The following is a 23,409-nucleotide window of genomic DNA, read 5'->3' on the forward strand; positions in this document are numbered from 1 at the left end:
TAACTTCTTTTTCATCTGCAATTAACTGCTTGATTTTCCTAGTTTTACCCATGCTTAGAATACTTCTCACATGTTTGGGGTGGTGTACCCAAAACAATTTAAAATCCTTGATGCTCTCCAGAGGCAGTTAGACTTATTGATGATCCCTCTCTTCCAGATTCATTTCTACCTCTATTTCACAGATGCAGTGTTTCAGCACTGTGTCTGTTCTACAGATACTTCCATGGTCACTGCTCCAGTGAATTGGCAACTATCATTCCTTTACTTTCAGTCACACCTGTTAATACAAGAGGCTGCCCAGTATCCCTTTACTGTGCAACTACAAACACACCAAACCTGCTTCTTCTATTCTTCTTTTATTCCGTTTACCTCTGTCCTCTGGAATAGCTTTCCTCATGAAGTATTCCCAAACAATTACAACTTGCAACTCTTCAAAAAAACATCAGTCAACTTCTGAGTCCTTATCTGCATCCTACACATGGTATTGATGTGCTTATAGGTCTCGTATACAATCAATATTTAAAAATATATATTGAATGTTGTTTGAAAAAATAAACCACAAAAACAATCCATAAAGCAAATTGCTTTTTTTTTCTGCTTGCTTAATTCTTAATTATTTAAAGCCTAATATTAAATATTATATTTTTTCATGTCAAGAAATCCTCTAATTGTTTAACATTATAGAAAGTTTTATGAAATTTTGTAGAACGTTTCAAGAATAATTAATCCTTAAGCAATATCTTAATTAATTATTCATCAAAATTGGCTACAGTTATTACATAAAACATATGCTAAAATTTTAAAAAATGTATGTTTTCAGATATTGTTTCTGAAAGCACAATTACAAGTACATGCCTGCCAACACACCTACTTTTTTGAGATTTATTTTCAGTCTACTTTATAAACAATTCACATTTTCTGAATTGTTTATGAAATAGAGAAACTGGAGAAATAACATCTCCAGTTTATATCAAAACTGGAGATGTTAATCTAAACCCTTTACTTTATGCACATGATGTTATTCTCTTCAATTATTCAGCAAAGTTTTCTCAATTCTTTAAGCAAAATAAGTATTATTACCTAATTTGTATCAATTGAAAATCAGTAAAAAGGCAGTCTGTGAAAATAGGCAGGAACATTAAAAACATAAAATAGCTGTATCCTGAATAGAACACTTATAGATCAAGTAAACAACTATTTAGACAGAGTTTATTGTGAAGATAGCAAATTAAATATAGTCATAGACACAGAATAAGCAAAGCTGTCAGTGCAGAAAGTCATGTGAATAAACTTATATAGAAAAATAAAGAAATTTGTTAAAACACTAAACTATCTGTATACTAGACAGTATTCAAACCAGTTTTAGCTGTTGGATCTGACAGCTGGGTTAGAGATAAAACAGTTGATCAAAGATTAGAGATCAGAGATTTAAGAATACTAAAAAAAATAGGGGAGCAGATTGCATTAATGGTAGAATTATATTAAAAATATTAGAAAGGAACTTGGCATTGTTAAAATTCAGTAATATTATGAGCAGAACTAATCTCAGGTGGTGGTTATTTAAACAGAAAAAGAAAGGAGAGACTAACAAAGCTGATGTTTAATGCCATAATGGTAGGGAAAAAAGCTGAGGAAGACCAACATCTAGGTGGATTGATGTAGTTTATTTTATTTCAAATAAGTTTTAAATTTGGGACTTAATTGTAATTTTATTTTATTGTAACCACACACTACGTGGCATCTGTCACATGGCTCAGCTCTGTAAATAGGATTAACATTCTTTGTTGTAGCTTCATCTGGTGATTATGCTGATGCACTGATGATGATGACGAGTTAGTTTCTGGTGAAATATTTGCAGTAATAAAATTACTTCATTCTTGTGAAATAGTGTATGATAAAAGCCTTCTTTATAATGTGTTTCCCAACCGTTTCCATCTACAGCTCTTTAAGAAGAAGAATGTCAATAAGTTTATTCCTTCTCAACCCTTGTGTGTGGGATTATATTTTTAAAAAAAAGAAAAAAAACGTTTCAGAGTTGGGATTTTGCCTGATTTCTGGACCTTCTGCCTTCTTATCACTTTGAAAACCTTATAACCAATTTATACAGTTTATGTGCATTGCTTGCACAAGGTCTTATACTGTAAAACAACATCTTCCTTATCTTTGTTATTATCATTTTATTCATAGCATCAATAACTAACATCAGGCATATGCCACCCAAAGTGAGCCTTATGTAAGAGCATTGCAATAATGCATGATTTCTTGCTTAGTTGGTGGTTTTGTAAAGAGATGAGGGTGTATCTGGGTTGTTTGAGTTTTCTTGTGATATACTGAAAATCATCTACCATGCAGGATAGTGTTTGATTGGCTCATAATCAGAATGCCAGCAAATGTAAGTTATTTATTTTATTCTGCTTCAAGGTAAATTGTGTATGAAACTAAATTTGCTAATTACCTAGTTATGAATGAGATTTTTTCCAAACAAGAACATATCATTGATATGATAATATCAGAGCAAACTAGAAAGAGTTAAAAATTAGTATTAAGCAAATATCATTTGGATTTCTTTGTATAATATATATCTATTACTAGAGAGATGGGTAGAATTTATTTCCCTTAATCTCCTTAAATGTTTTTTTGCAATAACACATCCTGTCTTGATAGCTAGTTACATTAGTAAAATCATTTTCTAATAGCCAGTGTTTCCTGTAAGGGAATATTATTGGTAACAAGGAAAGAGCATCTACGTAATTAGTGTCATAGTCACCTAAGTGTAAATAAACTGTTTTATTCTTAAAATTAAGAATTTTTGACATATGAGGAACACTGTCAGCTCAAGGCAGATAGTAATAATTGTTTAGCTAATATTCATGTTGGATATTAGATGTGGTCATCCACATGATGCAGATAAATGCACCCTTTAAACTTGGAAAGTCTCTATATGTCAGAAGTCTAGCATGAAAAACTTCAGTGTGTAGCTTAGTTTGGGATCCCCAAAGATGTAATTTATTAGATGTTCATACTGTTGATCTTACTGTCAGTGAGATAATGTTACAACAATAGCAGACTGACCTTCAGATTTCATTAGATTCTTACAGCCACAGAAATTGAACCCTGTGAATTATCTCATTATAATCACTAAGTTAAGCAGAGAAAAATTATGTTCTACATAAAAGCAGATTCCTCTATGAAATACTTTATAAAGAATAGCTGTGAAGCCTCTTCTTCATGCACTTAAACACAGGTAACTTTCTCAAATTGCTACAATTCTGTTAAGTCATACTACTTACTATTCTCTTCCCCAAATCACTATGGTTTATATCTTACTGCTTACAGCAACCACATACTTGTACTGGTTCATGCATGAGTTTCTGTTGTTGTCCTTCGAATTGTTCTAATAACTACATTTAGCTTTCATGTAATCATTACTGTTCATTCACCTTGATAATGACAATTAATATGAGCTGAAGTATTGAGGATTTCATTATATGTAAAATGTGAATGCATTTGTTTATTTATTATGTCCACCCTGCAGTGTCATGAGACTCAATGAGAGTGTTGAAATAATACCCCTCCTGCCTTACAATACTGCTTAAGCAACATATGCTTATCACATATTTCAGTATGTATGTGTATGTGTGTATATATATATATTTATTTATTTATTTTATATAGGTCTTTAATACAAGCCAGTACTGACCTAGAACAGCCAAATTTGGAAAAAGTAAGTATACTAACCTTTGTTATTCTTATGTAAATCATGTGATTATGGATTTTATTCCTTTATTAATCTTAGCAAACATTACTTCACTGTATTAGATGAGAGTAACTTAAATATGTGTTTTTTTTCTTTATATGTTTTTTTATATTTTCTTATCATTAAGTAAATAGACAAAATGTATAAAGACTAATAATATGCATATTTTAATTCCAAATATAACTTGACAATTTTTGACTGCACATAATTGATTTAATGGGATATATATTATACTGCTTTAGAAAATATAGAATAGAAAATAACTGTTTTTAATTAATAAGTAACTTGACATTTAAGTCATCATATCATGGTTATTCTCAGGAGTAATGGGTACAGAACTAGCATTTCACTTGGTAAATAAATAAATAAATAAATTTAACAACCAGATGTTTAAAAGTCCTGGTTTGTGTATTAACTAGAAAGTTCAGTATTAAACTTTCTTCATATGGTGCTAGAATTCTCTAAACTTATTATAGGTGGTCACAAGCAAGCACATGTCTAATTCTAATATAATTCTTGTAAAATTCTAATACAGTTAAACATTCTTTGTAGTCACTAAAAAACAGTTGAGCACTTTTTTGTAGTAACTGGGTAAGTAACATACTGTTATTGTTGTTTTCTGAAATATTTTACCTCTATTGTTCTCCTGGTGCCTACTGAGATCTGGCTTCTAAACTGACTTTCTGGGGCCGTTTCTGTCTTTGAACTCTGACGAAATTTATTTGTTTATGCTGCACCAGTCAGAACTCTAGGATAGAAATTCTTATCCGAAGAAACTTTCCCAGAATTCAAGTAATTAGGTAGATTGAGTTCTCAGTATACAGTCATGGCCTTGACAATCTTAAATTTCCCTTTTTTCCCTTAAACATAGGTTCGATGTTTTCGTGAGTGGTAAAATTCGATCTCTTACTCAGACAAACTCAGGTATACATGGGAAAACATATTTATTATTTATCTAAGAACATTACAATTTAAACAACACATATAATCCAGCAAATCAAGGTTAATTTTACTTGTATTTTTACCCTGCTTTACTTGTATTTTAATACTAAAATACAAGTAAAGCAGGGTAATAATAATCAAACAGACAGGCTATTCGAACACACTCATGAGAATCTTATGTTCATCTATATCACAAACATGGATGTCGGTATTAAACTAGATTATTGCTACTAACGACCCATACACATTAAACTTGGTCTAGACAACTTATGAGTGTAGACTACCAGTCCTTTTCTGCAGTTTCATAAAAAAAAAAAAAAAATATTCCATGTTTACATTTACATTCTCTACTGAAATTCTGGACAATATGTGCCAGATTAATATGTTTAGAGAATTCACTGTTCCCTGACATGCATATACTGTTGATCAGTGGCCATGGCTAAGCAATATCAAAAATAAATAAATAAATAAAACAAAAGAGGAAAGTCTTAAATTTTTCTCACTCATTTCCTGTACAAAATTAAAACTTAAATTATTACCAGTTCTGCCAAGAACTATTGCTATTTTTGTCAGTTGTGTACCAAGTGATTTACTAACCAGTTTTTATCCAGTTAATAAGACAGATTCATATATGGGATATTGTTATGAAAATAAGTTAATAAAAAAAAAAATTGAAGAGATTGAATGATATATGATATAAATGGGACATTATATTAAGCCATGCACATTCAGTATTTGAACTGCAAATCAGCAATTAGAATAGGAGGTACAAAAAAGATGATAAATCAGTTGTGAAACAATGGTGTATATCAGTTTCCCAATCTTTTCCTACGATGGAACACTTCACAAATCCTGAAATTTTCACGGAACATCTTAGTTATTTAGTAATGTATTAATTAATAATTAATTGTTAATTTAGCTGATTTTAATTATTATTAATAATTAATTAAACATAAACATCATTAAATTAATTTGTGCTGATTTTCATTGACATATCCCATTCTGATCACCAAAAATTTATAATATTATTATAAGTACTTACGAGTGAATACAGACTTTTTCTCCCGTGTGCTGGTAGTTTTCCCCTCCTTTTCTACATCCTGGAGATCGCTTTGTACGCTGGTGTGGATGACTCACTATCTGTTGCGTCACAAACACTTTCAGTAAGAGATTTCTTAATACCAAAATTAAACAAATTCCCTTGTCTCTTATTCATATTAAAATTTAAATCTGCAGGCCTATTACTTTTAAAAAATCATGGCACTATGGTTTCGAAATTTTCACACTACAATACAAACTTGCGAAGAAAGTATTTGGTATTACTAGATTTGAGAATCGGATACAGACTACCTTGATCTTCAATTTTAGTGGAAAAATTTTCTTTATACTTCTTTGCTAATTGGTCACTAACATTTGCAACACAGATGTTATTTCTTTCAGTTTTGAGAACAGAGGATACGCCGCCGATTGTTGTAATCGGCTTGCAGGCAATTTTTATGATAGGTCATAAACAGCAGTATTTCCTTTCCCAAATGTTGAAAGGTTTTGATGTGTGAAAATTAATGATAATTCATGAATACTTCCACATTTAAAAATGTACGGCTTGGTTACTAACATTTGCTACACAGATGTTATTAGGCGTTCTGGGTCTGAGCTTTTTGACATATTCACGAATATTATTCTCCTCAGAATATTTGCACTATAAAATATTTATTCATGAAAAATGTTTAGAAAACTAAAATGAAAAATTCCAGGAAAACTTCTCGCAGAACAGTTATTCACCTTCTGTGGAACACTGTTTGGGAAACTGGTGTATATGATCTCCACTATTATTCATCATCTGTATGAATCATATTATCATATCATCAGGCCTAATCATAATGAATCACATTATGATTAGGCCTGATGTCAAATTTGAAGATATTCAACTCAGTTCTTTACTTTATGATTCATTTAAGAGTATAACTGATGTACTGGATTTATTTAAAAGCATAATAAGACTTTATTTTTTTTAAATTTTTATATTTATTTAAAAGCATAACAAGACAATGCAGGATTTCCTAAACTCAGTAACTGCTGTAATAAATTTGGTATAAAAATCAACAATAAAAAAAAAAAAGACAAAAACTGAAAATAGGCAGGAACATGAAAAACATCAGCTGCATCCTCAATTTATAGAACAAGTAAAACATTTCAACTATTTAGGAACAATTTTAATGAAGATAGCAAAATAACACTAAACTAGCTGTATACACGATGGTATTCAAGCCAGTTTAAACTTCTAAACCTAAGAGCTAGGCTAGAAGTAAAACAGTTGATCAGAGACCAGAAAAACATGCAGAGGAAGTCCAAGATCTAGGTGGAATAATACAACTGATAAAATTATAATTTTCAAAAAAAACTACCTCGACTGAAGGGATGAAAATGTAGAAAGGACCAATTTAGCTTTATAACCGCCTGTCAAGTCTCATAAAATTTCAAATTTTATTGGGTCTCTGCATAAGTTTTTTTTGTTGGGGGGATTCAAAATCAGCTTTTTAATTTTTTTTAAATTTTGTAGCAATTTTTTTCATAGAAGAACTGTTTCAATCAAGATGATTTCATGTATACATATTCCACTGCATGTATAAATAAAACACAATCAAAAATTCTGACTTGTGGATTCAACTTGGTCTGCAGATTGTATTATAGAATAGGGGAAAAAAGCACCCAAAATACCTGAAGCAGGTGGCTACTATCTTGAAAAAAAAATTGTTTGTCTGGAAATGCAAATAAGAAATCAGAAAGTGCATGCATACCTTAAACATTAAAATGGCAGTAAAAAAAAAAAAATCTGAATTTAGACAATTTGGAAATAAGCCGTAATTAATTTTAAGCCCTCTAAAATTGTAAAAATTCTGTGGATCTGCTGAATAAAAACAGCATAAATAATTTTTAATAGAATGCCAGGAAAAATCTTTAAAAAAAATTATTCATCTTAAAGGATCAGTTGACAACTCTCTCTCATCAAAATCAAAAATTATACAGCTTCAGACCCTGATGATTTCACTTGGAATGACCCATGGCTTAGTGTTTTTGATAATCAGATATTTATGACAAGAAAAGGATTTAATGCTGAGCAAAACTTCAAATAAACAGACATAGAAATTATTGATTTTTTGATACCATTTTGAATTTTGGGTGAGTTCGATGCCATGTAATCCACTGATTTAACTAGCCATAAAATTTTGACTTCATAATAAATTCTTCCTCGCCATAAAACAAACAAAAAATAATTACCATAATGTTATTATTATCAACAGATCTCCATGGAGTCAAGGAACTCATCGAGGGGGGTCCCACTCACATGCACAGCTCACCATACCTTGACTTAAATGTATTCACTATCTCTGCACTCACCGTAATGCCTTCCAACCATCCACCACTTTCCAAACAAAAAATATACTCCTCACCCATTTGCTCACACCTTCCTTATAGAGATTCCAGGGATGGCCTCTCATTCTATCTCCAGATATTCTATGAAAAATCTCATCCATGTTAATCTGGTAATTACCCCTTACCAACTTATACATCTCAATCATGCCTTCTCTCTTCCTTGTATCCACTAGACTCTGTAATTTGCATTTTCTCAATCTGTCCTATTCCAAAGACCAGAAACCAATTTAGTCATCCCTGAATCCTCCCAACCACCCATCATCCTTTTGATGATGAGTTGTTAGCATATAAGCAGTGAATACCTCTTAGGAAGTGTACTCTGTATTATGTGACACCTTAGAGCAATGTCAGCCTAGTTGGCTGACTGAATAACAGTTATTCTGTTTACCCTACAGACTGTCCATTTAAATTTAGCTGTTGCATGGATATTTATGAATCTCTTCAGGTTGTAGATAATGTTCACTGCCTGATGTGAGATTACTATTCTATGTATTAGAGGGGTGTTGTAGTGGCTTAAAAATGTTTCATGTTCTCTTAAGCAGGGTTTCCAGATTACCTAATTCTTAACTCCTCAATGTATTAATGTGTTATAGATTTATAACTTGTAATGGGTGAAATTGTCATACTATTTAAAAATCTTGTACAATAAGTCTATAACTATTTATTACATCATTCTGAAATAATGGGGTGATAAAAAAAATTTCTAATTGAAAGTGATTTCATGTATTGATTGAAAACATTTCAGATAATTCAAGTCTGTCTTAGAGAATGCAAAAAAGAACACCTGCTTTATAAGAAAGAAGCTCTCAAAGCAACTGGTTTAATTTTAGAAAAGTATGAGCTTGATAAACTTTCTGATTTGTATGAGATTTTGGAACCTTGTTTAAGAAAAGTAAGTTTCGTGTTTATTTCTTATTTAAATAGTGTATGTGGTGATCTCTCAGTTATCCAGTCCCTTCAAATAACATAACATACATAGAAATATGTACGTTATGTTAGCCAAGGAGTGGCTAACATAACAGTTAGCCACTCCTTGAACAGATTAGAACATCAGTTGACTTCTGATACAGTAGTGCTTTAAGTTATCCATGCCTTCAATTAACTGATCAGTAAATTGCTTTCCCAATGTGACTAAGATAATTGAGAAGTTACTGTATGAATTTAATTATTATACATTTATAACATTGTTCAGTGGTATGGTATTGTGGTACATTCATTTGATTCATAATCATTGTTTTACTGTTTCAGGTTTCAGTATTCATATATAATTAAGAAACTATGAAATAAATTAACTTTAAAATTAACTTACAGTTTAATTTATAAGGATTGATGTTTTACACCAACTAATCTGGGGAGGTAAAAAAAAAAGCATTCTAACAAAATCAGGTCTACTTTGATTATGTAGTACTATATGCTCATGTACTGATGATATTTGGTTGTTGGTGATTTCCTAGTGAATTGCACTAGCAGGAAACTCAAGATATTTAGACAGTATGGTTGTGTTTTGCTGAATGCATAAACACCTGTTAAATTTGTTTCATCTATCCACATGCAAGTTATTCTTGAGCTCAGGCTGAACAGATTTTTTTGAAATTTGGTATTTCAAATCTTTACAAAAATTTCTTGAGCCACTTCAGTTTCTGTTTGCAGTTGAACCAGTTGCATAGGCAAAACATTTTAAAATTATATATAGCAATAATGCTGCACTTTCTGGATGAAATTTAATAAAATTTAGTATTTATTATGTACACTAGAATGTCAACATCATTCAATTTTGATTCCAGATCATTTGTATTGGCAAATGAATTTGAACTGATGCTAATTTTTACTTGCTGAATGGAATTTGATGAAATTTGATAATTAAGATATCTGTGTCAAAACTTTGTTCAGTCATTTCAATTTGGTCCCAGTTGTGCTATTTGTAGTAGTAAATTAAACAAAAATAATAATAATAAAATTATATGTCTATGGGACACGAACCAAAAATTTGTTATTTCATAAAACCATACTCTAAATTGTCACTTGTAGAATTTTACAACCTATCACCATTCAATAGATATCGTGTAATATCATTTGTCACAGGCATTAATTGATCTCACAAAACTCGCATTTTTGCAAGAGTCTAACATGTTTTGCATGTTAAAATAGCATGCAAAATTAACCAAAACAAAAGTGTTTACAATACAGTATTGAGATAATGAACAGTTTCACTATATAAGAATGCTATCTATTATGAAACATACCATCTTATTGTCTGTTTATTTAAACTTACTGTTTAAGTAATCCTGTTGGTTTTTTGTTGAACATTTTTTCAAACTTGTACTTAGCTTTATTAATTAATTTAGTCTGTTTTAAAAGAATCTTCTGATCACTCTTAATAGTGCAGTCTTCCAGAATTTATTTTCCATATAGAAATTTGAGTCGTAAAACAGTTTGTCTCTCTATCTGTTCTTAGGATGCAATGTAGGAAGCCATCTTAATGCGAAACGGTAAGGCGAAGGAACTCATTGTCTTGGTTGGCATAAATGATTTGAGATGCAGGAAGTATTCTATGAGGAAGGATATAAAGGAGTTGTTAGAAAAGACAAAACTAAAGAGCAAGAATGTGAAGATTGTAAGTCTCTTGACATGTTATGATAGAGGCAAACTGAGGGCGTTGGCCGCTAATGAATCAATATGTAGGTTGCACAGAAGGAATGATGTAGAATCTGTGGTCTGTGTTTGACAGAAAGAAGGATTTGTATAATGCTAATGGACTACACTAAAACCATTTAGATGCAGTCCATTAGCATTATACAAATGAGTGAAAATTCATTTGTATAATGAATAGTGAGTTTTGTTCACTGATCATGCTGAAGTGCAAATTCAGGAAAACTTAAGCAATTAGGGTGGAAGCAGATGAATTTTTCTGAAGGCACCGATGAGGAGAGTGAGTGTGAGAATGACCAAGTGTGGAATCTAAGTCTCTCAAGCAAAAATATTGAATAGAGTAGTCAATTCATGAAGTAAAGGTGGGTGGGGGCTTAAAGGAATGCTGCCAGAAGTATCAGAAACAAGATGGAAGAGTATTTGGCATTGGTTAGTGCAACCTTGCCAAAAGTTATAGTGAGACTTAGCTAACAGCAAATGATGTAGCTACAGGGAATGAATGTGACGGGTTTAGTATTTTCAGGGAAGATAGAATGAGTACCATTGATGATGATAGATGAATTGCAACCAAAAAGAATAGGAGACATAGAATAGGAGGGTGGCTGTTCATTTGAAGCAATCTGGTATGAGATTAAGACCAGTAAGACAGAATATAGTGAAGGGTTTAGTATTTTCAGGGAAGATAGAATGGTGGAAGGAGTACTGTTGATGATAGTAGATGAATTGCAACCATAAAGAATAGGAGGGTGGCTGTTCATTTGAAGCAATCCGGTATGAGATTAAGACCAGTAAGACAAAATATACAGTTGGTTGTTGCTATAGGCAAGGGAATTCCATAGATGATCTGGAAGACATGCATCACCAAATTAGTACAATGAGTACAGGTCGAGTGATTATTATGGGGGACTTCAACTATCGAGATATAGGCTGGAAGGGAGAAAGATCACATGGCAGAAATGAAATAGAATGTATACACCTGCTGAGAGATAATTACTTGAGGCAGCATGTGATGGAGAAGACTAGAGATGTGAGAGTATTTGACTGGTCATAGGATCAGAAGAGCTAACCATAACCAAGGTGGCCACTTTGCCTCCGATTGGGAAAGTGGCCATGCGTTCTTGACTTGGGAGATTATAAAACATGAGGAATATTCTGTCAAGAAGGAGTATATATGGAACTACAAGCCAGGTGATTATGACAAGCTTAGGATGAAGCTTAAATCTGTGCCATGGCATAAAACACTGCAGGATAAGGATGTCAGTAGTACATAGGAAGTAGATAAGGGGCATCTTAGGAGGCAATATTAAATTAGATACCTAAGGTAATCATGGTATCAGATAGGGAGAAAGGTGACATCATCATGGCAAGGAAGGCAAAATCAGATTATAAGATAAATGTAGACAAGCAGACCAAAGGAGGGCAAAATAATTCTCTTGCATAAAGGGAGGTTCTGAGACTGCAGTAACTAATTATATAGCAATCAGTATCTCAGGAGTGGTGGTTAAAGTTGATAACTAATATTTAAGGAATTGATAGTGTATACTAGAAATATAAATTAAATAAACTTTAATATATACTTTCCGATATTTCTGCAAACATCACGTTGCCATCTTCTTCGGAACTTAATACAAAGACACGTGCACACAAGTACTAATAACAGCAAATGAGACTGAAGCTAGGAAGCTAATGTTTTCCTAAAGTCCTGATGGTGCCCCCTAACCCATAGAAAAACCCACCCATACAAGCAGATACATTCACCAACAATCTCATCACTCCCCCCTCACAACAATATGGAGTTATTAAGACATTATTCAACAGGGCAAAAATAATCTGTTCAAATGATCAAGCCCTAACCACTGAACTAAATCACATCCGTGACACTTTCTCAGCCAGTGGCTACCCCCTCCAAAAAATACTTAACCCAGTTATCCACAACCCACCACCCCCTCCCCTTCACAAAAAAGATTATTCTAAATCCATCACCATTCCCTACATCCGAGGCACCTCGGAAAAAATCAATAAAATCTTCAAAAAACATGACTTGACCACTTGTTACAGACCACATAGAAAACTGGCATCCCTTATCCGCTCCACTAAAGACCAACCACTTCCCCTAGACCTACCTGGTGTATACCAGGTCCTTTGCAGCTGTAAATTGTCCTACTTTGGCCAAACAGGCAGGACAGCAAATATCAGAATCTCAGAACACAAGGATTATATCTGATTTCACCAGTACAGCCACTCTGGGCTTGCAGACCACGCTCTGGCTACTCGCCACAGAATAAGATGGAAGAAAGCCACAGTAATACACCGCAGCAAGTATGAAAGGCTATTCATGGAATCAGCCTCGGCCCTTAGGAACATGCCAAACCTCAACAAATTTGGATGCATGAGACTGCCCCAAATTTGGGAAACTTTTATCAGAAGAACTTCAGCCCAAAGGCCAAGAACTACCAATATGGCCCGCCAGGGGGCACCATCAGGACTTTAGGAAAACGTTAACTTCCTAGCTTCAGTCTCATTTGCTGTTATTAGTACTTGTGTGCACGTGTCTTTGTATTAAGTTCCCAAGAAGATGGCAACATGACGTTTGCCGAAATATCGGAAAGTATATATTAAAGTTTATTTGATTTATATTTCTAGTATACGGCGTCAATTCCTTAAATATTAGTTATCATGTTTAACCAGCGTATAAGCCTCTCAACAAGAATAATGGTGGTTAAAGTACTGGAAAAATTGGTCAAAAAGAGAATTCAAGAATGGGTGGATAAAAAATATGATACTGTATGAGGGGCAACATGTGCTGGGACCACTGCTCTTTAATTTATACATAAATGATATAGGAAATAACTTGAAAGGAAATATTCATTTGTTTGCTGATGTGCAAAATTAGGCTGAGTAATAGTTAATTAAGGTGATGTGAAAGCTTGCAGGATGATTTAAATAGGCTGTCATTATGGGCTAAAGATAACAAATGTCAGTTCAATGTGGAGAAATGTCTAGTTATGCATTCAGGGATAAATAGCTGAAGCTTGAGATTTAGGGATGGTAGTAGACAGAGTCAGAGATGTTATTGCTAAGGCAGCTCATAAGATTACATGGCTATTGAAGAACACACTGAGAAGTAGAGATAATGAGTTGTTATTCCTCTTTATAAAGTTTTGAAATATCCACATCTGGATTACTGTGCTCAGATCTTGTCTCCTGGGTTTCTTGGGGATGAGGAAGCACTGTAGGAGATTCAGAGACGAGCAATCAAGATGGTGAGCTGTCTGGAATGTTTGCTATGAAGATAGATTGAGGGTGTCAATTGCAGAAGTTGGTTGATAGGAGAAAAAGAGGGGTTATGATATGATATTTAAGTTGCTTGAGGGTTTTATAGGGTTGATGCAGGGGGATTGTTTCAGCAGTTGAATAGATAAGCCAGAACACGGAATCATCCCTGGAAGTTGAATAAAAGTGTGGTTAGTAGGGTGTGAGGACTAGATTTTTTGCTTGGAGAGTTGTGAATGAGTGGAATGGGTTGCCAAAGTCAGTTGTGAGTGCTTTCTGTTAATGGATTCAAGGAGAGGTATGATAGATTGTGTGGATAGTTTGCGTCTCCCGTGATGAGTCTTCAGACTCCATGGAGATGCCCATACAATAATAATAATAATTAGTATTTAAAAAGAGCAGAATATTCATACTTAATAGGTTTAAAACAGAAACAGAAATAGGTTTAAAATCATGCCTAATTTATTAACACAATTTTGATATTATTATTATTATTATTATTATTAACTAAAAACTGCAGTAATTACGCCAATATACAAACACGGCAAAAGAAATGATACTCAGAACTACAGACCAATAGCTACACTACCAGTCATCTCAAAAATCCTAGAAAAAATAACACACACCAGACTACAGAACTATTTATAGAAGTACAACATCGTCTCACAAAACCAATACGGCTTTCAGAAAACAAAAAGCACCATTCTTTATTAGAAGACATCGCCAACACAATAAACAAAGCTCTCGACAAAAACAAGTACGCCGTCCTTATACTGCTGGACCTAACCAAAGCATTTGACACACTTGAACATGACATACTATTAACCAAACTATACTCAATAGGTATAAGAGGAACACTGCATACATGGTTCAAGAACTACCTCTCAAACAGAACACAAGTAACAAAAATAGGTACATGTCACAGTCGGAGTATACAAGTAAAACACGGTGTACCTCAAGGTGCCATATTATCACCCACTCTATTCAACATATACATTAACGATGTTCATAACATATCCATAAGAAGTCAAATATTTCAATATGCGGATGACACTGCACTACTAGCAATCCACACAGACATTAACACAGCTCTCTGCAAAGCACAACAAGACCTAAATGAAATCACAACATACTTCCACCAAAACGCAATTCTAATCAACGGCACCAAAACACAGATGCTGAAAATACACAACCCAAGAATCATACGCCCCGCATCACTATCGATACATTGTCACACATACTGCGGCATTAACAACAAAAATACCTGCCAGTGTTCCGAAATCAAACCTGTGACACACGCAAAATACCTCGGTCTGTATATAGATTCCCACCTTAAATGGACAAAACATATAGAATACCTACACACCAAACTCCGGATCATCGCAGCAAAACTCTTCTAAGTTAAAGACATTATTCCACTCAACATAAAAATAACTTCTATATCACGGTATCTGTGAATCCCTACTCAGATACGGAATAACAGTCTATACAAATACATCAAACAGCCACCTAACAAAATTAGAAACACTACACAGGAAAATCGTGTCAACAGTGATCTGGACACCTTACACGCAACATCCAATATCCGACAGCACATGGCGATACACAGAATTCTGAACATCAAAAACCTGAAACACTACATGACATTAACAAGGAATTACTTCAACATCATCTATCGAAACAACAGAGACACATATTGTATAACACGACCTACAACAACTCTCTACATCCCCAAACCCTTCAACAACCTACCAAGAAAATTAAAACACGTAGATAACTACAGAACATTAAAAAGTGAACTCTGGAAAATATACCAACAAAGTTAAGAAACCATTAACACTAATATACACATCACAAATCACTAGCATCCAATGCCTACATCCCATACATAAACAGTAGCAACAACACAAATAGTGAAGGCTAAATCCCACTCTCTTCATAAAAGCTAACCCAAGCTTCGAAGTAGGTGGGATTAACTTGCCTCACTCATCTACAAGTAATCCTTATAAGTAAATGCAGAAATTTGCATGTATAATCATTCTTTCTCAAACTTAAAAAAAAATAAATAAATAAAATAAAAATAAAATAAAAAAATTATACAAAAAATTCTGTATAATCTTCATTGTTAATATTAGAAGAACACATGTTGTAAATACATAATATAAAGGCAAAAAAGTATTATTAAAAATTTTAATTGAAATCCAATGTAGGAATTGCAGCACTTAGTACTGAACTCTGTAAAATTATAAGATGCAATGTCACAAGATGTTTATTGCATGTATAAATATTTTAGCAATCAATAAAATATATTTAAAAAAAAAAAAAAAATATTATTACCCAAGACCTCATGTAGTCAAAGACTCATCTGGGAGGTTCTTTTATCACACACACACACACATAGCTCATCATACTGTGCTTTGAACACATTCAACCTCCTTGCAGACACCACACTCTCAGGCAAGGCATTCCAATCATTCCCAACTCTGCACAAAAAAAAACCTGCCTCTCACTCCCCTACTCACACCCTCTTTATACAGTTTCCAGGGATGACCTCTGGTTCTCCCACTATTTTCTGTAGAACTTCTCCAGCATTGATCCTATAACAACCCCTTATCAACTTATAGGTCTCTATCATATCTCTCCTCTTCCTCCAGTTCACCAGACTCTGCAAATTACATCTTCTCAATCTTTCCTCATACTCGACATTCCAGTGGTCAGAAACTACCTTAGTCAATCGCCTTTGGACCCTTTCCAACATGTCTTCATCCTTCTGAAAACCAGGTGACCAAATCTAGGCACGATAGTCCATGTGTGGCCTAATCAAAGCCTTATACAGTAAAACCTCGAAGTTATGCGGTAGGTGGGACCAACAAAAAGCACATAAGTCGGATTCGCGTAACTTGGGGTATAATTTTGCATGTAATTTATATATACAAACATACAATTGGGACCAAAGGTTTACAAAAACATCTATATTTTTTAAGAAATATAATCATAATTGTAGTTTTTTGTACATAAAAAAAAGAAAGTTATTTCGATGCCGATGGTTTCATAAAATCTAATAGATTCGTCTGACGGCATAATGTCTTTTTCTTGTCACGCAAAATTTTTTCATAGCAAGCTAAGGATTTTTTTATTCCTTGCCTTGTGGCTACAATTCATTCCTCATTAGAATCTATGTCGTCCAAAATCTGTAAACCTTTCTTTTAGGATTGTTCTTACTGTGGATTCCTGTAGATCAAACTTCTTTGCTAGCTCACAAATTTTCATTCCACCTTCAAAATAATCCTTAATAATGTTGAGTTTTGTTTCCAAAGTCAATGTTTTTCTTTTCTTACTAGCTGTAGAAGAATCGGACTTGCTTCTTTTGGATAACATTATTATTTTTTATGTGATAAAATTTTTATCAAGAACATAACATTAAACAATCGCAAGGTTTGTAGACTATAAAAATCGTGTATGAATGGAGACCGCGCAAAACACGGCAGTGCTTGGTCACAGCATGTGTGACACTGGCGAATGCGGCCAACGCCTGAAAGATACGACTAGTGGTGAAGCGGGGTGGGAATACGTACATATAAGAAACCGCATAACTCCGGATTTGCGTAAGTTGGGGTATGACTGTACAACAGAACAAGAATCGCCCTACTTCTACACGTCAATGTCCTCTGCATCATTCCCAGAAGCCTTTGTGTTGTCTTCACAATTTTCGCTATGTGTTCCCTAAATTTCAGATCCTTATCCACTATCACCCCCAGATCTCTTATTTCTTCCACCTCCAACAATATATCCTCACCCAGCATAAATTCTGCATTCCATCTTTGTTTTCCAAATTTTAAAACCTTACATTTTGCAACATTGAACTCACATCTCCATTTCCATGCCCAATCACTCAATTTATTTTCAAGTGTTCTTGTAAGGCCACAACATCTTCACTACTCTTCATGGTTCGTCCAAACTTTGCATCATCTGCAAACAACTGAATATCTCCATCCAAATCTTCACCTATATCGTTAATATATGAGGCACTCCACTAGTGACTTTCCTTTTCCTGGATATCGCTCCCCCCATACACAATTTGTTGATACCTATCAGATAGCCAGTCTCTCTCCAATCCAATGCACTAATCTAATATCCAACCCCATCTGCTCTAGTTTGAGTATCAATTTATCATGAGGTACTCTATCAAAAGCCTTTGCGAAATCTAAGTATATTACTGTGTATCCTTCTCCTCTGTCCAAGGAAGCAGTCACTTTATTGTAATAAATAAGTAGATTACTAAAACATGACCTCCCTTTAGCAAATCCATGCTGTCCATCAAAGATAATACCATTGCTGTCAACCCAACTCTGGATCCTAGTTGTCACAAGCTTCTTCAATAACTTAACCACATCACCTGACACACAGATTGGCTTATAGTTTGATGCTTGAGCTCTATCACCTCCATTTTGAAGTGGCACAATCTTGCCCTCCTTCCGCTCCTTAGGGGACTTGACCGAGTGCAAGACTCGGTCAAGTTTTTAATATGTCAAGACCTGTCTTGACATATTAAAAAAATATGTCAATACAGGTGTCAACTCCCTGGCACATTCCTTCAGAATACGTGGTGATATATTATCAATTTGTTGTTTTAAGGATACTTGCGACATAAGACTGAATGATATAATCACGTAATCACAAGAAAGATATTTATTTAACCAAATATTTCGGTCTGGAAATAGCAGACCATTCTAGAATTCTAGAATTCTAGAATACTAGAATGTTAGTATTCTAGCTTGTATATTTTTTAAACTGTTCTTGTAATACCACCGACGATGGTCTGCTATTTCCAGACCGAAATATTTGGTTAAATAAATATCTTTCTTGTGATTACGTGATTATATCATTCGATATATTATCAAGTCCCACAGTCTTATTAACATCTAGTTTACTCAATTCCCCATACACCTCTTGCTCACTTACAGTCAGTCTCTCCTCCCCATCATCGACTGCTCTCAATCTCTCCATGAAGTCATATTCATAATATTGAAAGACCTTTATGAATTGCTCATCAAGTATCTCCTCCACACATTCTGCAACAGCTGGCTTTATACCATTTCCTCCTATCAATGTCATCCTTCTATAATCATTCTTTCTTTTGCTGGCTACATATCGAAAGAACTCCTTAGGATTCTTTTTGGCTTCATTAGCTAACTGCTGTTCATACCTCTCTTTAGCTATCCTCACCAACTATGTCACCCTCCTTGCCTAGTCTTTGTAGACCTCATGGAATTGGTTATTTCCACTTCTCTTATGCTGCCTCCACAATGCCCTCTTTCTCTGTATCGCATGCTTAATCTCTTTATTCGTCCATCTCACACCTACTTTATTTAACCTTCTCACCCTTGGAATACACTTAGATATTGTATCTACTAGATAGTCTTTGAAATCCCCCAAGCTGCATTGATCTCTTTTCCAGCTAACTCCTCATTCCATGCTACATCCATCTGCAAGCTGTCTCCTGAGCTCTTCATAATCACCCCCTTGTAGTTCCACATATACCCTTTTCCCACAGAGGTCCTCACACTGCTGGCAACCACCCAGGTAATTACCTCATGGTCACTGTCACCAATTGCTGGATGATTTGACACCTCATTTATAATTACATCCTCTGATGAGATGACCAAATTCAAGACCCTTGATCCTTGCATGCCCTCTGTTACATACTGTCTGAGGTAGTTATCCCTCAAAAACTGAAGAAACTCATTTTCTTTACTTCCAGTTGCTATCTCATCATTCCAGTCTATATTGCCATAATTAAAATCACCCATAATGATCACTCTGTTCTTATTTGCTTGACTAATTTGATTATACATTTCATTATCGCCACCATCCACATTACCTGGTCTATAACAACATCCAACCAAGTATTTGAATCCATTCACCTCTATCTCACACCATGCTACCTCAAAACCACTGGCACTATTTCCCTCTTGCATTTCTACTTTGTATGGACATAACTCTTTCTCTATCATCAATAGCACTCCCCCCCCCTTTTTTTTTTTTATCCTTTCTATCCTCACGAAGCACATCATGCCCTTCCGTCTCTATTCCTGTCAGGATGTCATCCTCTTCCAACCATATACTGGATAACTTGTCAGAGGAACTTTTAAATGAAAGGAATAAGAACTAAAGGCCATTTCTTTTATATTTAGAAATGAAATTATATTAGGATGCAGTGAAAGGAGATCTGAGGAATGGGATTCTGCATGAACGGTGGTGGGTGGGTGGAATTCACATTGTCAGAAAATGTTGTGACCATGAATGAATTTTAGATGTGGTGTGACAGGCATTATGATATTTTAGGGCGACAGCATGGGTAGTCTGTTGTTGGTTGTAATAATTTCTATTTCTTAGTATGTTTTTATTAGAAACGATTTCAGTAATGTGGAGTATTTCTTGTGTTGATAGTGGATAATCTTTTTTTTTTTTAACAACACTGATTTGATAACCATTGCTAATAAAAGAATTTTAATTCCTGATTCAAAATCTAGGTATTCATCAAGGTAGGCAGTTATTACTGTTATTAAAGTTCTTCCAATGAGTCATGGACTCATCAAGGGAGGGCCTCTTATGTGTCACATAATGTCTAAACACCTGCTATATCTTTCTTATATGTTTTTAACATATTTCCCTTCTTCTGTGTATTACTCAAACTTGAAGACTACATCCTTTCACTCTATCCTAATATGCACAATTCTGTAGGCCAGATGTCATCTTTAATACCTTCCACTGGGTATTTTCATTTGTTTATTTGTCTCCTCTGAATCTAAGTAACCACATCTTAGCACAATAGTCAATACAAGGTCTTATCAAAGCTTTATACCTACAGTGTGGTGGAAAAAAAAAAAACAGAGCAGTTACATCATGTGTTATGGAGTAAACAGGTTTAAAACAAAGAAATATATGTTTACACATGATGATACGTACATCCTCAACTATTAGAATCTTGGTCAAATAAAGCTTTGACAATGGTAGATTATGTGCTCAAAATGGGCATCTTGTCTTTCAAGACAGGCTTGAGAGCACATGTGAAGGTTCTCTGTCATCTTGGAGAACAAGGGTTGGGATATCTGCTGAACATATTGTGTAATTTTATTCCTTAGTTCATCAAGATTTGAAGGTGGATCATGGTGGAATACGCATTCCTTCAACATTCCCAAATGAAGGAATCAAATGATGTGAGATCAGGAGAATGTGAAGGGTACAGGAATTCTATGAACCTTGAAATGAACCTCCCAGGAAAATGTTCTGATAAATAGGCTCTAAACCACATGATATGTGAAGGTTGCTCTGTACTATTGAAATACCTGTGCATGAAATGGAATGTTTTTTTGCATGACACATTGAATGCAAATCCTGTGTGAAAGGAACCAACACATTCTCAATGCAGTACAGGTAACCCTTGTGTAACGCGGTTTCAATATAACTCTGTCTACAAATTGTAGTAACCATTTATCTTTTCATATGTTTTTCACTATGTGACTTGAAATCAAATTTTATCTTCATTAAATTTGTGTCTGCCCGTATCGCGCATGTAGTTATAAGTAGCGAATTTATATTATGGGAAATACCCTTTAGCATGTACATCAATTGTTTACCATATATAGTGTTTATTGTTGAAAATTATCTTCGTTTTCTGCCAGGAAAGCATATTAAAATCATAAGTGCGTTAATCTCAAGCTAAGCACTTTATTTTGTAGTGAGTTACATATATAATTAACACGTAATCCTTTTTTTATGTAAAAAAAATATTTTTATAATAATGGCTACAAACTTCAATGAAAGGGAAAACCAACATTGAGAAGAAAATTCATTTCTCTCAGAGAAAAAATTAAAATCATGGATCAGTTGAAAAATAGAGAAAAACTAGGAGTTGTTGCAAGGACTTTGAATTTAAATGAATCAACAATTCGAACAATCAAACAAAATGAAAATAAAATCTGAGAAAGTGTTTATTGCTGGGTCAATGATAAGTGCAAAGCGCATGCTCGTGTACGCAATATTCTAATGGAAAAAAATAGAGAAATCTCTAATGATTTGGATAGAAGATTGCACTCAAAAGAAAATTCCTTTGGATGGAAATCTTATTAAACAAAAAGCTCTCAAAGTTTATAAACATTTATAGTGCAGACCAGGTGTTCAATGCAGATGAATCCGGGTTATATGGGGGGGATGCAAAAACGCACCTATATTCGAAAAATGAAAGATCAGCTCCTGGATTCAAAGTTTCCAAAGATAGAATTACTCTACTGTTTTGTTGTAATGCATCAGGTGATTATATGACAAACCAATGTTTATTAACCAATCCTCAAGTCCTATGAGAGATTAAAATATGTACTTTATTTTATTTTGCCTAAAACATTTATGCATTATGTGCAATGAAGTTTATGTACAATTTGTAATTTTTATAATTTTATACTATGTATTTGTTTCATAGTTTATATGTTTTCTTAACTTACACGAATTACCTAAATTAACTAAAAATATTTTTTTGTTGGATATGCGATTGTTGTTTATATAATTAAAAAAAAATGAGTTTGGAACATAACCCTACTTTTTCTATGTGATCTGAGTCTTGCATAATGCAGCATTTCTGTGGAACCTAACATCCACGTTATACGAGGGCTACCTGTATTTGCTATTCAAGGTCACAGTTACACCACCCTCTTCAATGAAGTTGGACCCAGTTATGCCATAGCCAGAAACCACACACCATGCGGTAACATTCTCGCTATGAAGAACCAAATGGAGGAAGCACGGATCTTCATAGATATTGGCCAACAACGTGCACAGTATTCCCAATATTCCCACTGTGCACCTTAATCTGTTCCTGTTAAACACTGACCCACCCGAATGATGTACAAAAAATCACCCAGCCCCTTAAGGATTCCCTGTAGTGACCACCTCAGTATCCCAAGTTTTACCACTGTTTGTCGTTGACTGTGTTTCAGAGACTGTAACACTTTCTCCAGTACACGCCCTTGATTCTCATTTGTGTTAACAGTTTGTGGTCTCCCCCAAATGCCTTTTGCATTGTGGAAAACACTCCTTCCAGTATGTCAGAACCTCTTGATTAAGGCAGTGATGACACTATTGCTTGGGGCATGCTTATGGAAATGACAAACAAACTGCTCACAAACATATTGTAGACTTGGACCATTTGCTCTATCAACTCCATGTGAACAAAAATAATACTTCACAATAAACTTCTTTTCTTCCACTGTTAACACTGTTTCTACGGCTAAATGTAATGGCGAAGACTCGACGTTTGCTCTTCTATTAATGTGCAGGCAGTTGAATGGTATATTTCA

General features: G+C 34.2%; 1 protein-coding gene across 1 annotated transcript in view; it reads left to right on the top strand.

Moving 5' to 3' along the window:
• LOC150095553 (proteasome adapter and scaffold protein ECM29) overlaps nucleotides 1-23,409 on the top strand; it is a 691,438-nt gene that overhangs the window by 621,640 nt on the left and 46,389 nt on the right. The window contains exons 42-43 of the mRNA XM_090409825.1: nucleotides 3,676-3,724; nucleotides 8,880-9,026. Of these exons, the coding sequence (XP_090265951.1) occupies nucleotides 3,676-3,724; nucleotides 8,880-9,026 (196 nt within the window). The remainder of the gene's footprint in view (nucleotides 1-3,675; nucleotides 3,725-8,879; nucleotides 9,027-23,409) is intronic.

This window comes from Typopeltis vanoorti, chromosome 20 (assembly GCF_054136105.1).
Source record: "Typopeltis vanoorti isolate ZY-2024b chromosome 20, IOZ_Tvanoo_1.0, whole genome shotgun sequence".
Classification (NCBI taxonomy): domain Eukaryota; kingdom Metazoa; phylum Arthropoda; class Arachnida; order Uropygi; family Thelyphonidae; genus Typopeltis; species Typopeltis vanoorti.